At 52.6% G+C, this 20,184-nt stretch overlaps 4 protein-coding genes across 11 annotated transcripts in view; 1 reads left to right on the forward strand and 3 right to left on the reverse strand.

Annotated features, from left to right (window-relative positions):
• Positions 1-5,118, reverse strand: part of LOC102440633 (myocyte-specific enhancer factor 2B) — a 28,501-nt gene extending 23,383 nt beyond the window's left edge. Inside the window, exons 1-2 of the mRNA XM_014465833.2 lie at positions 5,072-5,118; positions 1,239-1,346 (exon numbers count right to left, since the gene is read on the reverse strand). Of these exons, the coding sequence (XP_014321319.1) occupies positions 1,239-1,257 (19 nt within the window). The 5' untranslated portion in view covers positions 1,258-1,346; positions 5,072-5,118. The remainder of the gene's footprint in view (positions 1-1,238; positions 1,347-5,071) is intronic.
• BORCS8 (BLOC-1 related complex subunit 8) lies at positions 386-8,698 on the reverse strand. Its single transcript, XM_014465838.2, has 4 exons — positions 8,595-8,698; positions 5,621-5,733; positions 5,072-5,136; positions 386-1,346 (listed from the first exon to the last, which is right to left on the reverse strand). Exons 1-4 carry the CDS (start codon positions 8,629-8,631, stop codon positions 1,235-1,237), a joined length of 327 nt encoding a protein of 108 aa, XP_014321324.1. The 5' UTR covers positions 8,632-8,698; the 3' UTR covers positions 386-1,234.
• Positions 8,699-8,708: 10 nt separating this feature from the next.
• Positions 8,709-13,889, forward strand: RFXANK (regulatory factor X associated ankyrin containing protein). Of its 8 annotated transcripts, none has more exons than XM_023763975.1 (9): positions 8,709-8,835; positions 9,412-9,551; positions 10,036-10,250; positions 10,896-10,976; positions 11,112-11,177; positions 11,362-11,516; positions 11,676-11,801; positions 12,630-12,710; positions 13,665-13,889. In XM_023763975.1, exons 3-9 carry the CDS (start codon positions 10,064-10,066, stop codon positions 13,674-13,676), a joined length of 708 nt encoding a protein of 235 aa, XP_023619743.1. In that variant the 5' UTR covers positions 8,709-8,835; positions 9,412-9,551; positions 10,036-10,063; the 3' UTR covers positions 13,677-13,889. The 8 variants fall into 8 exon arrangements, 6 of the variants coding, with proteins under 6 accessions (XP_023619743.1, XP_023619745.1, XP_006100458.1 ...); XM_006100396.3 differs by lacking the exon at positions 8,709-8,835 and adding an exon at positions 12,217-12,277 and having other exon boundaries at positions 8,900-9,551; positions 11,416-11,516; XR_002832055.1 differs by lacking the exon at positions 8,709-8,835 and adding an exon at positions 12,210-12,277 and having other exon boundaries at positions 8,902-9,551.
• On the reverse strand, positions 13,362-15,398 carry NR2C2AP (nuclear receptor 2C2 associated protein). The gene is made up of 5 exons (XM_006100395.3): positions 15,004-15,398; positions 14,750-14,840; positions 14,442-14,547; positions 14,292-14,359; positions 13,362-14,061 (listed from the first exon to the last, which is right to left on the reverse strand). The coding sequence occupies exons 1-5, from the start codon at positions 15,039-15,041 to the stop codon at positions 13,945-13,947; spliced, it is 420 nt and encodes a 139-aa protein (XP_006100457.1). The 5' UTR covers positions 15,042-15,398; the 3' UTR covers positions 13,362-13,944.
• Between the last annotated feature and the right edge of the window lie 4,786 nt (positions 15,399-20,184).

Here is a 20,184-nt window from a genome sequence, read left to right on the forward strand (position 1 = left end):
TCAGGGCATCCTTGGTAAAAATGGGACCAGCCACCTACTTCAGAGGTCATGGCTGGGACGCATGCATGTCTGGGAACTTCAAACCCACAGGCCTTGCAAAGAGAGATGTTAGCAGCAGCGTGGAGCTTTCAGAAAAGCATTTTGCATTTTCACGACAGCAGGGACAAGCAGGGCATTTGAAAGCACTTGGAAAACCACGAGTTCAAAGTAAAAGCTATAGCTTTTTGAGGCCCTACTGAGTGCAGGGCGCTGTGCAAGGCCCTTTACAGTCAACTCTAGTGATGGCTGTCACCAATAGCAGCAGAACAGCAAACCCAGGTAAACCCTAGCATGCTGCCTCAGAAGGATTGCTGCACATCCGTTTTACACATTCACCAGGCTTCTGTTTGAATGATTCTCACGTTTTAGTTATCCGACACAGCAACACAGAGGTTTTCTTTTTTCTAAATATCTCATGTGGGACAGGCAGGCCAGAACCCCAAACTACGGGAGCCAGACACATCTCAAAGTAGAGTTATGGCTTACAGCGTGTGTGTATGTGTGTGTTCAAACGCATATTTATTAAGTTATGAAAAACAAAAAGAACTCCTTCCCCAAAAACTCTCCTCAGTGTGCAAGGACTGTAGTGCTTTTCATGTTTATGCCATTTGTCTTCAGCTCAAAGCTTCCCCCAGCTCTGGGCAGCCTCCCTGCTGGCTGCCTACCTCCCTGACCCCATCTCCCCTCGTTCACCTGCTCCAGCCACACCGTCCTCTAGATGTTCCTCCAACACACCTAGTGCCCAGCCCCAGGGCCTTGTCCTACCACTGCCCTGCCTGCAACACCATGCCCAGTCATTTCTGCCAGCAAATCTTTCAGGCCTCCGCTCCCACTTCCTCCGACTCATCAGACGCCCCATATTCCCTTTTTTCCTTTGGACACTTCTGAAGTCTCTGGTCCGTTCCGTGTGTACCTGGTTGCTGTGTCTCCCTGTGAAACCATAGCAGACCTGTCCTGGTCACCTCTCTGTCCCCAGGACCAGCCCAGGACCAGGCACACAGCAGAGCTCAGGATCTGGGTACTGAGTGACTGCACTCTCCTGCCACAGACACCAAAGGACAAGAGGAAGGCAGCAGGCATTGAGAGATGAGGAGAGAGGAAGCTGTCCAAGGAGCGAGAGCGGCAGTTCCTGGCTGAGTGGCGAAGGTCCTTCCGGCAAGGAGGCGGAGACAGCAGGGGTGGGTGGTCCTGGGAGCTACCTGTGGCCCTGGGTGGCATTCATGTGGTCCCGGATGCTGATGGCCTGTTTGAGGAGGCCCTCCACACTGCGGAAGTAGACGCTGCTGTCGACAAGGTTCTTCACGGCACTATAAAGGGAAGACAGACCCAGTGGGCACCACCCTGCCGCACCCACCAACTGGAGCTCAGCAGGTCCCTGGGGGACTCTGGGGGCCTCCATGGGGGCTCGTCAGGAGCTCAAAGTTTAGATTCCCTGCCAAGACGCGAGGGGCCTTGCGAATGCCAGAAAGTCATCTGTGCAACATCTGCATAGAAAGAAGAGTGTCCTATTGTGTGGTTTTATTTTGTTTGTTGTTAAATAAACAAAAAAATAAATATTCTCACCTGAGAATATTTTTTCCATTGATATTTAGAGAGAGTGGAAGGGAGGGAAGGAGGAGGGAAGGAGGGGGGAAGAAGAGAGAAAGAGAGAGAGAGAGAGAGAGAGAGAGAGAGAGAGAGAGAGAGAGAGACATGGATGTGAGAGAGACACATCGATCAGTTGCCTCCCATACACATGGAGACCAGGGCTGGGGATTGAACCCACAACCCAGATAGGTGTCCTTGTCCAGGAATTGAACCCCTAACCCTTCGTTTCAAGGGCTGATGCTCCAACTGCTGAGCCACACTGACCAGAAATAAAAGTGTGGTTTCCTTTTGTTTTTGTTTTTTTTTAAATATATTTTATTGATTTTTTACAGAGAGGAAGGAAGAGAGATAGAGAGTTAGAAACATCGATGAGGGAGAAACATCGATCAGCCGCCTCCTGCACATCTCCCACTGGGGATGTGCCCGCAACCAAGGTACATGCCCTTGACCGGAATCGAACCTGGGACCCTTGAGTCCGCAGGCCGACGCTCTATCCACTGAGCCAAACCGGTTTGGCTCCTTTTGTTAAAGAAAAAAAAAATCACTTCTATTTATTATCAGAGACCTGCTTGAAAATGGCCACGAGATGAAGGGGAGGAGCGTTCACTGTTTCTCACTCTAACTTGTTCATCTTATGCCACCAAGTGTAGTCAGCTTTTCTAGTATTTGATTGCCCAACTTGATTTAAAAACTCACAATAAAACATGAAAATAAAGAAATGAAAAAAGAAAAAAACTTCACTAACATAAGCTCACTATTAAATAGTTTACCCCAATTTAACATCTTTCAATTTTACACCAACCATTAACACTGCATAAAGCATTTCAAATAACTAAAAGCCAAGGGCTCACCCTGGCCAGTGTGGCACAGCTGGTTGAGCGTCGTCCCATGCACTGAAAGGTTGCTGGTTCGATTCCCAGTCAGGGCACATGACCAGGTTGCAGGTTCAATCCCTGGTCTGGGCGCATATGGGAGGCAACCGATCAATGTTTATCTCTCTGTCTCTCTCCCTCTCCCTTCCTCTCCCTCTCTAAAATCAACAAGAACATATTTAAAAATAAATAAATAAATAAAAGCCAAGGGCTCTTTCATGTCCATAAAGCCATGGACCCCCATCCTCAGGAAGATGCCCTTAGTCCCGGGCACCCCCTGTCCCAGTGGAGGGACAGGACTGCTGATGGCAGAACACTCAGCTCAGTGGCCCCAGCAGCAGGACTTCCTTTCAAGGAACCTTCACCCACACAGCAGAAGCAGGCAAGCAAACCCCACAGTGCCACGATGAGAAATGGTGGGAGTGTCCAGCCTCCACCAAATGACCCACAGGCCATGCCAGGTGCAAACAGCACCTCTAAATAAAATGGCCAAACTCCTGAGGCACATGGAACAAGCCAGGGCATTAAATACAGTTCCAGAATCCAACAGAAGTGCAGGAGAGCCCTAACCGGTTTGGCTCAGTGCATAGAGCATTAGCCTGCGGACTCAAGGGTCCCAGGTTTGATTCCGGTCAAGGGCATGTACCTTGGTTGCAGGCACATCCCCAGTAAGGGGGTGTGCAGGAGGCAGCTGATCGATGTTTCTCTCTCATCGATGTTTCTAACTGTCTATCCCTCTCCCTTCCTCTCTGTAAAAAATCAATAAAATATATTAAAAAAAAAAAAAGAAGAAGTGCAGGAGAAAAGGCCAGCAGAGCTGCCATAACGCAAAAAAACACCAACTACCGTTTTTCACCCTCAGGCATCTTTCCCCTGGGGCAGAGGAGAGCATCTGAAGATTTAGAGAAAATTTAAACAACAAAAAAACAAAAACAGTCCGAGCTGGTTTGGCTCAGTAGATAGAGCACTGGACTGCGGACTGAAGGGTCCCAGGTTCGATTCCGTCAAGGGCACATGCCTGGGTTGAGGGCTCAATCCCTAGTTGGGGGCATGCAAGAGGCTGCCAGTCAATGATTCTCTCTCATCATTGATGTTTCTATCTCTCTCTCCCTCTCCCTTCCTCTCTGAAGTCAACAAAAATATACTTTAAAAAAACAACAAAAAACCCACAAATGGTACATCCACATTCACAGCAGTATTATTCACAATAGCTGAAACATGGAAGCAGCCCAGCCCTGGCCAGTATACTCAATTGGTTGGAGCATCATGCCGTTACCTGAAGGGTCATGGGTTTGATTCTTGATGGGGGCACATGCCCAGGTTGCAGGGTTCAGTCCCCAGTTGAGAGGCAACCAATCGATGTGCTTTTCTCTCAAATTGGTGTTTCTCTCTCTCCCTTCCTCTCTCTAAAATCAATAAATATATCCTCAGGTAAAGATTTAAAAAAAGAAAATTAAATAGAAAACAACAGCCCTGGCCATTTTGCTCAGCGGTTAGAGCGTCGGCCTGTGGACCCAAGGGGCAATGGGGGGGATAAGGACATATATGTAATACCTTAATCAATAAAGAAAAAAAGTAAAAAGGCAACAGAAAACAACTACAACAAACAAACAACAAACCATGGAAGCAACCCAAATGCCCACTGACAAATGAATGGATAAACAAAATGTGGAATTTTACTCAGCCTTAAAGAGGAAGAAAATTCCTTAAAGAGGAAGAAAACATACTATAACATGGACGAGCCTTGAGGACATTACTCTAAATCAAGGATGTCAAACTCCCACCGGCCAAGAGAGTTTGACATGTTTGCTCTAAATCAGTGGTTCTCAACCTTCTGGCCCTTTAAATACAGTTCCTCATGTTGTGACCCAACCATAAAATTATTTTCGTTGCTACCTCATAACTGTAATGTTGCTACTGTTATGAATCGTAATGTAAATATCTGATATGCAGGATGGTCTTAGGCGACCCCTGTGAAAGGGTCGTTTGACCGCCAAAGGGGTCTCGACCCACAGGTTGAGAACCGCTGCTCTAAATGAAGGAAGACAGGCACAAAAAGACAAATACTGTACGACTCTATTCATGTGAGGTCCCTAGAGTAGTCAAATTATAGAAACAGAAAATAGAATGGTGGGTGCCAGGGGCTGGGGGAGGAGGCTGGGAGTTAGTGTTTAATGGAAACAGGTTTCAGTTGTGCAAGATGAAAAGTTCTGGAGATGGATGGTGATGGTTGTATAACAATGTGAACGTACTGAATGCCATTGAACTACTTAGAAGTGGTTAAGATGACAAATCTTATGTTTCCCCAACCTTGTTACACCCTCCTATGATAGATGGGGAGGGGAAGAAGCCTGCCCGAGGCACACAGAGGTTGAGCAAACAGTGAGAAGCGCAGGCCTCGGCTAGAACCTGCTGTGTGGCCAGGGAAACTGAGACCCACATGCTTCCCCACTCAGGTGGGCTTGGCAAGACAGGGCTCACCAGGGAGCTGGCTGAGATGCTCCTGAATGCCCAGGCGGTGACCCCAATGCAGAGCCAGGTGATCCTGGCAATGGGGAGGCTGAGGTGCTCACCTACAGGCGTACTCCACTGTGTAGATGGCTCCCTGGCTCTGCTCCTCCCACCGTTGCATGTCGGCCTGTGGGGGTGGGGGTGTGGGGGGGGTGTTGTTAGGCAGGGGGAGGCTGCCACCTCTGTCATCCCAGCTCTCTGGAATGGACCACCCGGTCACCATGGCTTCAGAGACCGGCCCTCTCCAGCCCCCAACCTTTCTTCCTCCAACTCTCTTCCCTCACGAGTCCAGGCTTTCTGTGGACACCTAGCTGCTATGTTTTGGGACCTTTGCACCAACTGTCCCCTCTCCCTGGCATGCTCTTCCCTCTAGTCTTCACACAGCTGCCTCCTTCTCACCATACAGGTCACAATTCATCTAGGCCTGCTGCTCCTCCTTCCAAATCTGCCCCACATCTGTCCACCCACAGCCCCAGCCTGGCTCAGTGACTGCATGCCTCCTTGCTGTGTTCCAGCCTTGACTCATCCCAAGAGCCCCTGCTCTACCAGCAGGCCCCAGCTCACAATGTGCAGGCCCTGCAGGGGTTGGTGCAGGGGTGCATGGGGCTCACCTTGTGCTGGGCCAGTTCTGGCAGAGAGCGGCGCACATGCTCCTGGAGCCGGTAGAGGGCCACAGACGGCTCATTGGCCAGGACGTAGACGCTCTCGGTGAACTTGTCTGTGACTGGTTCCAGAATTGACAGTGGAAGGTGGCAAAATAAGGGAAAAGGGTGCACAGACACAAAGAAACAAAGCGTAAGACTCCTGATTGCTCAACCTCTGAGTCCAGCCAGAGCAGTGAGGAGTCTCTGGTGTCCCTCCAGCAGCTGGGTCACCTGTGGCCCAGGTGAGAGGTTGAAGGACATGGTCACAGATGGCCTCGTTCATATTATCAATGCATCCAGTGAACTCATGATCTTTCCCCTCCCAATTCTACTTGTAGTGGACACTGCGGCTGCCCTCTCGGAGCTCCTCGAATTCCTTGTACCCCAGTGAATAAATCTGAGATTCCTCCTAGAAGGATCCACTGGTTACTAGATCTGAAAGTGCCTGGAAGTTTATTTATATCCCTGGGTGGCCCTCAGCCATGACAGACCATGGAGGAGTACGAAAAGTCTGTGCCCCTTGCTGTGTGTTGGGACAACTGGGAGGTGTGACTCACTCCCCTAAAACCTCCTTGCCAAATCAGGCTGAGACCAACCTCTGAGGGATTTTACCTGAGGTTGCTCTTTGCTCAGCCTCCTCCCCAGCCCTGTTCTGCTCCCCCCTAGTCTGTGGGGCTCTCCTGGTAAGTTAATTACACACAAATCCTCATCCCAGGGTCTGCATTCCCAGTCAGCTGGTCATCCACGCCATCCATGAGGAGATCTTCTGGTTCTGACACAAAACAAAGCCCAACCTCACCCATGCTTATCACTGCACTGACCCCACTGGTCCAGGTATGGCCGCTTCCCACCTGGATGCCAGGCTCAGCCCCCCTCCTGCCAACAGTCCCATATGCACACAACAGATGGAGTGAACTCCTAGTGAACACATCAAATAAGACCCTCCCTTGCTTGGAAGCCTCCATGGCTCCCATCAGCCAGAGAATAAAATCTGCTTTCCTCACCATGGCCCCTAAGTTTCTGCCTTGGCAGGAGGGGCTGAGTCTGCCCAAAAGAACTTTCTGAGATGATTGAAAGGTTTTATAATCTATACTGTCCAATAAGGTAGCCACTCCTGGGCACCTGAAATGTGACTCAAAAACTGATTTTTTAACTTTAATTAATTTAAATACCCATAAATACTGTGACCAGTAGCTACTGTATTACAGCAAAGCTCTGAACACTTTGCCACCTCAGGGCCTCTGCCTGTGTTGTTCCTGCCACTAACACTACCCCTCCCCCCACCTCCACCCCCACCCCCAGCTTCATCCCTCATGTCTCAGCTGAAATGTCACCTCCTGGGCAAAGCCTTCCCTAATCACCAAGAATAAACACATGTCCCTCATTCCCAACCTCAGCACCCTGTTCGTTTCTCTTATACTTAAATTCTCGTTCTTTACTAAGTTACGTATTTATAGAAAAAAATATTAAAGCTTGGATTTGTGAGGACGGGGGCTTCTCTGAGCCTCAGTTCCTCATTTGTAAAAATGCAATAACAGTACCCACTCTCAAGGTTTGCTACAGAGATGATCCTATGCTACTGTCCAGGGCAGTGTGGTTGGCAAGAGAGAACGCTGGCATGTCTGGGAATCAAAGGACGTTGTGCATTAGTCTGTCCAGTGTGAATCAGTCCAGCTCACCAGTCCAGCCTGCCACCTCCAAGCTGTATAGTTATAGAAACTGTTACCCTCTTAGGTCTCCTCCTTTAGAAAATGAGCATGTAATAGCTTACAGCTGGGTTCTTACAAAAGCGATGGAATTAAATGTACTTGTGCCTTCTAACTAATTAGAAATAACGTGTGCCCGGCCAGTGTGGCTCAGTGGTTGAGCCTTGACCTATGACTCAGGAGGTTGTGGTTCAATTCCTGGTGAGGGCACATGTCCAGGTTTTGGGCTTGATCCCCAGGGTAGGAGGTATGCTGGAGGCAGCGGATCAATGATTCTCTTGTCAGTGATGTTTCTTTCTTTTTAAAAAAAATATTTTTATTGATTTCAGAGAGGAAGGGAGAGGGAAAGAAAGATAGAAACATCAATGATGAGAGAGAATCATTGATCAGTTACCTCATGCACGCCCCACACTGAAGATGGGCCCGCAATCCTGGCATGTGCCCTGACCGGAATCGAATCCTGACTTCCTGATCGACGCTCAACCACTGAGCCACGCCGGCTGGGCATCAGTGATGTTTCTCTCTCATCTCTCCCTTCCTCTCCGAAATCAAAAAAAAAATTTTTTTTTTTAAAAAAAGACATAACGGCCCTACCTGGTTTGGCTCAATGAATAGAGCGTTGGCCTGAGGACTGAAAGGTCCCAGGTTCGATTCTGATCAAGGGCACATGCCTGGGTTGCAGGCACATCCCCAGTAGGGGGTGTGCAGGAGGCAGCCAATCAATGATTCATTGATATTTCTATCTTTCTCTCTCCCTCTCCCATCCTCTCTGAAATTAATAAAAATATATTTTAAAGAAAGACATAACGTGTGTGATAAAATAACAGGAGACTTCATAATTTAGAACGTTTATGGCATTTTGTAATTTGTAACTATGGGATTATAAATATATGGTAAGTTAATGTAAACACACAAATACGTAACTATAAGGCAACAATACGCACGACTGCCACGCCCGAGCTTTCTTCCAGTGCATTACCAATACCAGTTCATCGCGTTCTCACAAGCCTATGAAGGGAGGAGGAGGACTATACTCCCCATTTTACAGATGACAAAACCGAGGCACGGGGACTAAAGCTTTCAAAACTAGTCAGAGGCCGAACCAGGATTCGATGGCAGTTCAATCTCTGCCCCTCACGCTCCCTCCCCGTCTTTGCCACACACCGCCCCACCCCCGTCAAGATGCCCCTCCGCGAGTTCCTGGGCTCTTCGTACAGCCCGGCGCCTCGCATTACCTTTCTTCCCCTTGAGCTGCATCTCCGGTTCCTCCATAGCGACGGAGGCCCGTTCAGCTTGAAAACCGGAACCGGAAGTCTGGAGATGGTGACAGCTCCCTAAACCTTCCCCTGCGAAACCGCACTAGGCCCTGCCACTATTCCAGTACCCATTGCCTGCCCTCTCCGTTCCTCCATCTCTACCGAACCCGGAGAGGGGCCGTGAGTGAGAGACCGGGGAAGGGGCCACACCGGGAGGCAGGTGAGGAGGGGCTAGGACCCCATGCAGCTCCCGGAGGGACACCGTGGAAGGGAAGAACCCCTTTTCCAGGGGCGGATGCATTGGGGAGCGCTCTACACACCGCTCACTGCGGACCGTCGTAACGGCCTCTTTGCACCTCATGCCATCAAATCCCTGCACATGTTCATGAGCCCCCAAGACCCAGAGGGAGCACTGTTGTGGACGGAGACGACCATGGAGTCGCCCCTTTAAATCCTGGACGCCCCGCCTGCTCCCGCCCCCTTGCCCTCGAGGGAGAAAGCCCCGCCTTCCTGCCCCAAACTGGAGCCGATTGGCTTCTAACAGGCGCAATGAGATCCACTGAGCCCTCTGAGGCCCCGCCCACTTCTCTGACCCCGCGGGACTAGAAGGCACAGGAGCAACTGCACTGCTCGGACTCCAGCGGAAACCACGCCCCCTCCAATCCTTAAAGGGCCAGAAGCAGCTCCTACTGCTCCTGCCCTTCCGCACTTTTGGGGGGCAGGGTGCGCAGGCGCAGTGGGGGACCTCTGGGGTGGGGGTAGTGGTCGAGTATCAAGTTGCTCTCTGTCCCGGCAGAAGAAGCCAGAGCGCTGACCATCCAGGCTCCAGCTTGCTCCCTTCTACATCAATTGGAGGGGAAAAGTTTGTGAATTGGGCCTCCAAGTTTTGGGGGATCCGGGCTTGCGGCGAGGGGTGACAGAGAAGGTTCGTGGAAGGTGAGTGAACCTCCTGGATCGGCTTGGAGGGACGGGTGGGATGGAACCAATTAACATCTTTGTTGATCCTTCCGTCATTCCGGGGACCACCCTCCAAAAAAATAACCACAGCAAACATTTAAGCTCTGCCGGTTTCAGGCTCCCTGCTTAGCTATGTACAGATGTGACTTCTTTTAGACCTCGTTTCCCCGTGTTGTTAATGAGGATACAAGTTCAGAGTAGGTAAGGCACGTGCCCAAGTTCTCACAGCCTGTAAGTGGAAGGATTCCAACCCAGATAGTTGACCTCAGAGCCAGGACTTTAAGCAGTGACTGTTGGATGTGTCCTGGTGGTGGTGGAGAGTGGGCCTGAAGAGGAATTGGACTGTGATTTAATTTCCCTGCTGAGCCTGAGTTTATCCACCCTCCCTGTGCAAGGCCAGTTATGCAGCTGGCACCTAACTTCATAAGAATTGTTCATAAGTCTTGTCATCTCTCCCCTTTAGGGGCCTCCATTAGCTCCCCCCCACCCGCATGGAGCTCACCCAGCCTTCAGAGGACCTCAGCCTGACCCAGCAGCCTCCCACCCCAGAATTTGGGGAACCTGAAGACCCCAGGGATGAGGCCCAGGATGGCTCAGACACAGTGGTGCTCAGTCTCTTCCCCTGCACCCCAGAGCCTGGGAATCCTGAACCAGATGCTGGCGCCTCTTCACCTCAGGGTAGGTACTGCCTCGGGGGTGCAAGGACTGTGGAATGTCAGGCCCTAAATGGGGCCTCTGTTTTATGTCCCACCGCCTAGGGCACACATGTCTTCCTGCTCCACCCAGCAAGGGATTGCTTGTTTGTTTTTATTATGGTAAAATCCACATAACATGGAAGTTACCATTTTAACCAGAATTGCATATAATTTAGTGGCAGTAAGTACATTCACAGTGGTGGGTAACCCCAACCTCTATCTGTAATTCTAGAACATTTCCATCACTAGAAGGACCTAGGTCATGACTTCCACACAGCAGCAGGACCCTAGAGCTGCCAGTCTCTCAGGAGACTTGATGGCCTTGCCCCATTCCTTATTTAACATCTCTGATGACAGGCAGGGCCCAGGACCCCACTCAGGGTACTCTGAGAGCTGCCTTTTGTGATGAGCAACAATCTCCAAATTCTTCAGGTTTTCAGGAGATGACCCATTGATGTCTATGGGACATCCCCAGATTGGCCAGTGGGTCCTATAGCTTCCAGCTTCTCAGTGCTCAGCTCCAGTAGCATCCGTGGAGTGGAAGAGAGAGTCATGCAATGTCTTTGGTAGCTCTAAACCCCCAGGGTCTAGCTTGAAGCCCCAGAACCCTTCCTCTCTCTTCCACCAGGCAACTCCCTAAAGCACTCCACGACCCTCACCAACCGGCAGCGGGGGAATGAGGTCTCGGCCCTGCCAGCCACCCTGGACTGTGAGTGGCCCCTGTCCTTAATGGGGGGGGGGGGATGGGGTGGCAGGGCTGAGAGGAGCAACTTGGGACAGAAGCTAAACTGAGGCACAGAGCAAGGATGGGACAGGTGAGGACACTGCCTCTCTCTGGCCCCAGCCCTGTCCATCCACCAGCTTGCAGCCCAGGGAGAGCTGAGCCAGCTGAAGGAGCATCTGAGGAAAGGTGTGTGGCTACACCCATGTGCTTGTCTGACCTCGTGTGCTGGTATGTGCATGTGTGCTGTCATGACCTGTGAGTGTCCATGCGTGCCTGTGTCTATGTTTGTGTACAAGCATGGCCACTTGTGTGTATCCACATGTGTCCCCCCATCTGACCCCAGCTGCCCACCTGATCCCCGCTCCCACAGCTTTGGGGAGAGTGGGCAGGGGTGCAGCCCAGTGGTACCACCCCCTCCTGCCAGGCGACAACCTCATCAACAAGCCGGACGAGCGTGGCTTCACCCCCCTCATCTGGGCCTCAGCCTTCGGAGAGATAGAGACCGTCCGATTCTTGCTTGAGTGGGTGCGTCCCTGCCCAGCTGGGGACTTCCTGGGACTTGAGGGCGGCCAAGTCTCAGCTGAACCTGCCAGTGCCATGTCTTTAGATGTGGCTGCCATGGGGACCACCGGATTCCAGGGGATCTCCCACTCCTCCCATCACCACTCTCTCTGCTCCCCCCAGGGTGCCGACCCCCACATACTGGCCAAGGAGCGGGAGAGCGCCCTGTCACTGGCCAGCACAGGAGGCTACACAGACATCGTGGGGCTGCTGCTCGAGCGTGATGTGGACATCAACATTTACGACTGGGTGAGGCACCACATGCCGGCCCTGGGCTCCTTGCGGGGTACCAGGCCTGCTCTGGATGCTAAGAACACAAGACAGACTCCTCCCCAAGCCTCACAGATCTCCTAGGTTTGGTGGGAAGGGAGGGAGGGAGGAGCCAATAAATAAACACTCAGCTGAGATGTAGTGAATAATGCTGTGATGGCAGTCGCATAGGCAGCTGGCGATCTGCACAGCCAAGGGCAGTTCAGGGAGGGCTACCTGGAAGAGGGACATCGAAGCTGAGCCCCAAAGGAGGAGCTAGACCTGCCAGGTGACAAACAAGAGAAGGAACCCTCCCCCCCCCCCCCCAAAAAAAGAAGGACACATAATGGAGGGTGCTGGTGGTGTGAGATCCAGTAAAGGTAGTGCTGGTGCCCCTGCCCCTGACAGAATGGAGGGGACGCCACTGCTCTATGCCGTGCGTGGGAACCATGTGAAGTGCGTGGAGGCCTTGCTGGGTGAGTGGGAGTAGAGGCTGACCCTGGGAGCCCAAGAGCTCTAGCTGGCACTGCAGGAATCCCGAGGGCCAGGGAGGGGCCAGAGCGCTGCTTGAACAGATCTTGCCTGCTTTTCCCAAAGGACTGATCAGGGGGCAGGAGGTGGTGGGACACCACAGGGGTCTGGCCTCAGGGACCCTGGAGGTGGGAGTTCTGTTGGCCCCATTCTCAGGAGAGCTCAGTCTCTTGTCCAAGGCCACATGGGCAACCAACAGACCTGGGGCTTTGTCTTTGGGGGTCACTGGATCTCCAGAGTCCCATGCCCCATTCTGGGCTCCCAGTCCTCCCCTGCAGCACCTGCTCTGCTTTGTAGCCCGAGGAGCTGATCTCACCACTGAAGCTGACTCTGGCTACACCCCAATGGATCTCGCTGTGGCTCTGGGATACCGGAAAGGTCAGCCTGAGACACACGGGGAAGTGACAGGGCGCTGTAGGTGGGGTGACCAGAGAGGGTACAGGGGCATACCTCCTGGATACTGGCAACAAGAGTGTTCACGTTAGCAAACATTGAGTGCCACTGTGTACCTGACTTGGGCATGTGCTAGGCCTAGTTCTCAGGGGGCTCCCTATGATTTGGAGGTGGAGGTCAATGTGTCAGTGACTGAGGTCATGATGGACACTCAGGCACTGAGAGGCCCAAAGGAGGCCCTGGCCCCACCTCAGGATGGATGGGGGGGTCACAGTGGGCTTCCTGGGGACCAAGGGGGAAGGAGGATGGCCCAGGCTGGAAGAACATCTCATGCAGAGGCCTGGCAGGGTGAGGACACCCAGAGGGAGGGGGCCGGGTCACCGTGCACTGGGCCATGGAGGCCACTCTCTCTGAGGCAGGAAGTGGGTATAAGTAGAGACCCCAGTTTGACTCCTCACTTCTCCATTTGCTTCCCCATCCATGAACTGGGGTGATCCTAACAGAACCAACCTCTGAGGTCATGGGGGGATTGATGGTTTGGGAAACATCCCCTCCTTTCTTCAAGGAGTCTTCCATTTGGGACAAATCAATCTTCATAGCCCTTCTTGTCCTTTCATACATATAACAATTCACCAATTTTGTTTTGCAAGGAATATTTTCATAACTCTGAAATGCCTCCAAAAACATTTTTATAAACTTAGGGGAAACGGAGGTTCCTGGGACAGGGGCCTCAGTCTCCCCAGATGTGTCCTGGGAGGGGTGTGGATTTACCTATGTACGAAATCCATGTCCCAGTGCGGGGAGGCCCCTGTTCGTCCCCAGAGGGAAGGGTGTAGTTCTCAAGGTAGTAACCCCAGGGGAAGGCAGGGTGCAGGTGCGCGTGTTTCTCTGTGGTCCCAGTTCCGTTCATGGCCCACGTTTTCCTTGTCCTGTTTCCAGTGCAACAGGTGATCGAGAACCACATCCTCAAGCTCTTCCAGAATAACCTGGTGCCCGACGATCCTGAGTGAAGGCCACCCACCCCACAGGGACTCAGACTCTCAGGGAACAAAGCGGTCGACCCAGAGTTGGGGGAACCCAGAACTGGCTTCAAAGGCAGCTCCTGGACAGATGGTGGGAGGGATCCTTCCCAGCAGAAATCAATAAACCTGTGCAGAACTTGAAGGACTGTGCTGTGCTGCCATGAGGGTTTCCTGGAGGCGGCGGCTGCCCAGTGGCCTCACACCTTCTCCCCCAGCACTCTCAGGTGGTAGATGACCACGCGGCCAAAGAAGTCAGTCAGGTCCTCAAATGTTACCTTCAGCTGGTCCACTTCAGCAGCCGGTACAGGAAAGGTGTGAGCATAGCAGTCAAGGGAAACGGCTTATCCTTTAACTGTCTGAAACCCCTACCCAGTCCCGGGTCTGACGTGCTGTAGGTCCCTGAGACTCACACAGAATAGATTACCATCAGCCCATTTCACAGATGAAGTAATGCAGGCCTAGAGGCCGCTTGCTGGAGGTCCCACACGGCCGGCAGCTTTCAGAGGCACAGACCACCCCCACCCCAGAGGCCCGGGTAGGATATCTGAATGGAGTTGTTGTCTTCAGGGTAGAAGTCCACAATCTTATTGAGAGCCTCACTCCTCTGAGAACCTGCAGCAGGGAGAGAGGCAGACTGTGAGGCCGGGGTGTCCCCTCCGACCCCTTCTCCCCCTCTTCCAGGGCTTCCCAGTACCTTCTAGGCAGCCCCGGCGACTGGAGAAACCCCCCTGGAACTGGATCTGCAGCTGGGAGACACGGATGCGCTGGGGGAACTCTAGTATCACCCACTGGGAGGGGCCCTGGAAGCAGACAGGGAAACTGAGGCCCAGTCTATTCAGGCTCAAAGCAGTGCTATTCTCTCTCTCTCTCTATTGGTGGGGGCAGGATTCAGCACATGTTCCCTCCTGGCCAACCCGACTGAGCCCAACTGTGGTGCCCTGGAGTTCTCAAGGCACCCTGGACCCCTGAATCTGGTTCACACAAGGGGTGACAGGAGCTCACCTGGTCCGAGTTCCAGCACGTCTCCTCGTCCTGGTCGAACAGGTGCTTCTTTCCAAACTGCCGGGTGTTGCGATTCAGAACCGAACTCACCCTGGAGGCACCAGAATCAGGGGGAGGAGAGGAGCTGGACCCAGCCCACCGGTCCGCTCCTCCTCGCCACCGGCTTCACAAACCCCGTGCTCTATCCAAAGAGAGCTGCACCCCAAGCTGAGGAAGGGACCCCTACTGCCCGCCCCCACCTCCTCAGGCCTCACCTGCTCACGGTGTCTGCACAAACCAAAGAGTGGGTCATTTTAGCTCCACGAGACCTCAGGGTTCAGAGTTGGGCTCAGCACGGGTTCGAATCCCGCGCCAGCGCAGCCACAATAGCGAGACAGTCCACGCCTCTGAGCTGGAACGTCCTCGCCTGCAGCACTGGACCGGAACCGGCACCACCCACCCTTCCCAGCCCTAAATGTCGCCTCGATCACCCCCTTGCCGGAAAAATTGGGGATTTTGCCAATGACTCGAGACCAGGGGTTTGTCCTGTGGGTTTGGGGGGCGGTCGCTCCGGCTCCGAGGCTCTGTTTCTTTGGAAAAAAAGAACCAAAATCTGGACCCCGGAACCGCGCGGAGACCGCGCAGAAGCAATGAGGCTTCGGCCGCGGCGCTGTCGTTCCCGGGGCGGGGTTTGACTTCAGCCCCGCCCCTGAGTGCCCGCCTCTTAAAGGGCTCGCGCCCAGTGATTGGGTTAAGGCGGGCACCTAAAAACCACTGTATGTGGGACACTGTCCTTTGGTTCCCCTCAGGTATAGAGCACTGGTTTTGGAAATCGAGATACTTCTTATAATGATGTGATTCTATCTGGGGAAGTCTGCCAAATCCATCACCATCAGTGTTCTCAACCTTCTGGCCCTTTAAATACAGTTCCTCATGTTGTGACCCAACCATAAAATTATTTTCGTTGCTACTTCATAACTGCAATGTTGCTACTGTTATGAATCATAATGTAAATATCTGATATGCAGGATGGTCTTAGGCGACCCCTGTGGAAGGGTCGTTCAACTGCCAAAGGGGTCGCGACCCACAGGTTGAGAACCGCTGTGACCTAACTGCTAATGCAACCTGGAAACCCATGTACCTGACTGCCTCCCAGAAGCAAAGGAAGAGGTCATGATATTGCAGGTACAAGAAGTCTTCATCAGCCGAAACCGGTTTGGCTCAGTGGATAGAGCGTCGGCCTGCGGACTGAAAGGTCCCAGGTTCGATTCCGGTCAAGGGCATGTATCTGGTTGCGGGCACATCCCCAGTAGGAGATGTGCAGGAGGCAGCTGATCGATGTTTCTCTCTCATCGATGTTTCTAACTCTCTATCTCTCTCCCTTCCTCTCTGTAAAAAAATCAATAAAATATATTTAAAAAAAAAAAAAAGAAGTCTTCATCAGCCTCATGTGTCCTGGCTGAAACACAGGAGGCCGGGCCTTCAAATCTGTCTTCCCAGTAAATGCTGCCTGGGACAGGCTTTTTGTAGGAGGGGGCATGTGAAGTGGGTTTTGAAGGATGAATAGGAGTTTGCCAAACCAGATACCAGGTTTGGCAAAGCCTCAGATACCAGGCTAAAGATCTGGTTCACTGATTCACTAAACAACTTCCACTCCCTACTGCCCACCCCTGTGTTGGATGATGCTAGGGACTGTAAGAGGCCTCAGTTCCATCCCTGCACTTGATGAGCCCCCAATCTGGGTAATACAGAGCTACACACACACACACACACACACACACACACACACACCCATAGGGCCAGGGCTGAGCCAGGGAGAGAGATAGTGCTAGGATAGCAGGGGTAGGAGAGCTTCCTGGGAGAGAGGGTATGGGGTGGGTAGGAATTCACCAGGGTGAGAAAAATCTGGGGGCTTGCGGTGGGGAGGTGTAGGGTCCAGGCAGGAAGAACAGTATAACCAAAGACCATGAATTTGAATAAAATATGTGGAGCCAGATCCTGCTGAGCTCAGAGCAGTCACAGAAGGTGTTTGAGAAAGGGCAGGACACCATCTGATCTGCATGAATGGAGGGTTCTGAGACAGACCAGCCCTTGCCAGGAGGCTGTGGTTCCTGGCTTCCACTGAATAGTCTGGGGCCCAGCCCCTTTCTTCAAGGGCTGGGGGAATGGTCCTCCTGGCATCCTACTGGTGTCTGCCCACGCCTGCCCCAGGAGGGGGTGCTGGCTGGGAAACTGGGACACTAGTGGAAGGGCTGCCCCATCAGCCCTGCCTGCCAGGATCTCCTGCATTCAGTCATGATCTGGTGCCATCCAGACTTGGGTCTGCTGGTCTCAGGATCAGAGTTGGACGTGGCAAAAAAACACCTCCCCCAGAGGAGGTTAGGAAGAGCATGGACCTTGTAGGGTCCAGTTCAAATCCTGGCTGGCCCCTCATAAACTGGCTGTGTGATTGTGGACAAGCATGTGGACCTCTGAGCCGTCTCCTCACCTGTGAACTGGAGGAAATTCTGTTTCTAGAACTGCTGGGGAAGTTAGTAGGCTCTTTAGGATGACATACGACAACAGTGACCTTTGTTGAGAACTCACCCTGTATTTATTTATTTTTAATATATTTTTATTGATTTCAGAGAGGAGAGAGAGAGAGAGAAACATCAATGATGAGAGAGAATCATTGATCAGCTGTCTCCTGCATGCCCCCTACTGGGGATCGAACCCGCAACCCGGGCATGTGCCCTTGACCAGAATCAAACCTGGGACCCTTCAGTCCACAGACCAAAGCTCTATCCACTGAGCCAAACCAGCTTGAGCTCACCCTGTATTTAACTTGAAGTAACGTTTCATCTGCATCCACTGGCTCATTAAACCTGCTGTGCTAGTCCATGTCACCTACATTTTACAGCTGAGGGTACAGCCACTGGGGCCAAGGATATGCTTATCCCAGGGCCCTCCACACCACTCCTGGTCTTGGCATGGAGCCATCTTGCCCACTGGGTTGAAGCCAGCTCATACCCTCTTCCCACCTCCTCACCCCACTGGCGCCTGGGCATGAAAGAGCTTCCTGTTTCTCCAAGGAATTACCAGCTGTAAGCTCCCAGCAGGGCAGCCAAAAGTGGTCCATTCATTTGCCCGAGTGAGGAGAGACTGGGCACTCCCTCCCCCTCCCCCTAAGGGATGGAGCAGAGGGCACTCTAGAAGAACCAGGCACTGCAACTCTGGTCGCACTTCTCAAAAGTTTGTTATCCTTGAGCAGGGCAGGGAAAGGCCCTTAAATAGCTCTGAGCCTTGGTTTCCCCCTGGGGAATAGGTTGAATGGCTGTCCCAAGGCCCCAGCCTGGAGAGATTTGAGGGTGAGTGTGATGGGGTCCCTGGCCAGCAGCACCCTAGGGACAGGTCTGAGTCTGATTTATTCGCTGGGGTCTGCCTGGGGCCAGCAGGGCTGGCTCAGAATAGACAGATGCTCCCTCAGTGCCAGCTGAACTTGTCAGTTCTGACAGGATGTGAGCCTGGGAGTCTGGGTAAGAGGGGGTCACAGTGGCAGTGGGAGGAATGGCTGGGCGTGAAGGGACTGAGCTGAGCTCATGTGGGAACCCCCTGAGCCATGACTAGGGTGAGGTTGAGTGGATTTGCTGAGTGTGGCCCTGGGAGGACTGTATGTCTCCATGTTGGTGACATGGTGCCAGGTGATCATGATTGGGTGCTGGCTGGCTGCAGGTGTGCCCACAGCTATAGACATGGCTGAGTGTGAACAACACGGGACAGACGTGAGCTGTCTGTGGCAGCCAGGAAGGCTGAGGTACAGAGGTGTGTGGACACAGTGGGTGTTTAAGTGTGAAGGACTCTAGATGGGGCCAGACTCATAGCTGTGAGTGGCTGTGCAGCAGGCATGACTTGTGTATGGCACTGGGAGGTTGTGTGTGGCCGGTGTGACTTATATGTGGCCTGTCAGGTGTGGTTGTCTATGAGCCCTCTGTGCAGTCACTGTGTGTCTGGGATGTGACTGTGTGTTTCGGTGGTTTGTGACACTGTATAGGATAGATGTGAATCTGGTTTCATGTGCCCTATCTGTATGTCACCTTGGGTATGTTGAGAGGCACTTGGGGGACACTGTCCACCCCTGAGACCCAGATCTTTTGGAGGGTCCAGCCTGCTCTGGCCCACCAGCTTCCTCCTCTGCTCCCTGCACCCACTCACAGCAGCCCTTGGCCTGGGGCCCCAGTGTGGGGGGGACCGAGAAGGCACTCTGGGCTGGGGGATGGCTCACCCAATCCCAGTGCAGGTCTATAAATAGAATAGCTCTTTCAGCCCAGCGGATTCCCAGGCAAGGTTGCCTCATTCAAGCCCCCGGCAACAGCCCACCCCTGGGCCCCTGGCCAGCCCCTCTAAGCTCAGCCCTGGCACCAGCCAGGGGGCCCATGAGGTGGGCAGAGGGGGAGGGAGTGGAGGAGTGGGAGAGTTAGAAGTGGGGGTAAGTTTGGCTCTGAGGCCACAGACCTGGGCTCCCATCTGACCCATACTGTGCAACCATAATCCTTCCCCCTGAACCTCAGTTTTCCCAGCTGGAAAGTGGGCAGCAGCATGATAGCAGCTGCCATCTTGTGTATTTACTTCCCATCTCATCCCCCTAGCAACCCTGTACAGTAAGGACTCTTAATTATCCCTGGTTTAGACAGGGAAGTTTTTCTAAGCTGAGGCATAGAAAAACGAAACGGCTGATCCAGAGTCACTCTGTTAGGAGAAGTGAAGAGGGAGGGATTTGAATGCAGGACTTGTGGAGACCAAGCTGCCTGCTCCCATGCAGATCACACGACCACACCCAGACCCCAGGCCCCCGCCGCACTCTGTCACACAAGCCTGCCACCTGCAGGCACATCAGCATGATCCCTGACCTCTGTGATGAGGAGTCAGACAGCAAATGACCATCCACCTCCAGCCTGGGGAATTGACACAAGAGGAAGCCTGGGCGATCTTGCCTCCCAGGGGTCTTCCCTCACCCTTCACTCATTCCCACCACCACTTTGGTAATTTAGCTGAAAACATCTGTTTGTCCCCCCCACCAATCTGAGACCCATCCCCAGAGATATGAGAACGCACATACATAAACACAGACGCAGGACTCTTGGTGGACACACAGACCCTCTGTCCAGTGCAGTCCGTTGTCACTCCTGAGAGACTAGGACCATGGGAAGGAAGGTAGGGGAAGGGGCTGACCTCTTTAAGTTTTTGTCCCCCTTCATTTCCATTTTTTTTTTCATTGTGGCAAAATACATAGAACATAAAATTTACCATTTCAAAGTGTACAATTCAATGGCATTGAGCATATTCACATTATTATGCAGCCATCACCTCTGTCTAGTCTAGAACATTTCATCATCCCAGAAGGAAGACCCTGTACCCATTAGCAGTCACTACCCATCCCTCCTCCCCCAGCCCCCTGGTAACCACTAATCCACTTTCTG

The sequence above is a fragment of the Myotis lucifugus genome, unplaced genomic scaffold, assembly GCF_000147115.1.
Source record: "Myotis lucifugus unplaced genomic scaffold, Myoluc2.0 scaffold_311, whole genome shotgun sequence".
Taxonomy (NCBI): Eukaryota; Metazoa; Chordata; class Mammalia; order Chiroptera; family Vespertilionidae; genus Myotis; species Myotis lucifugus.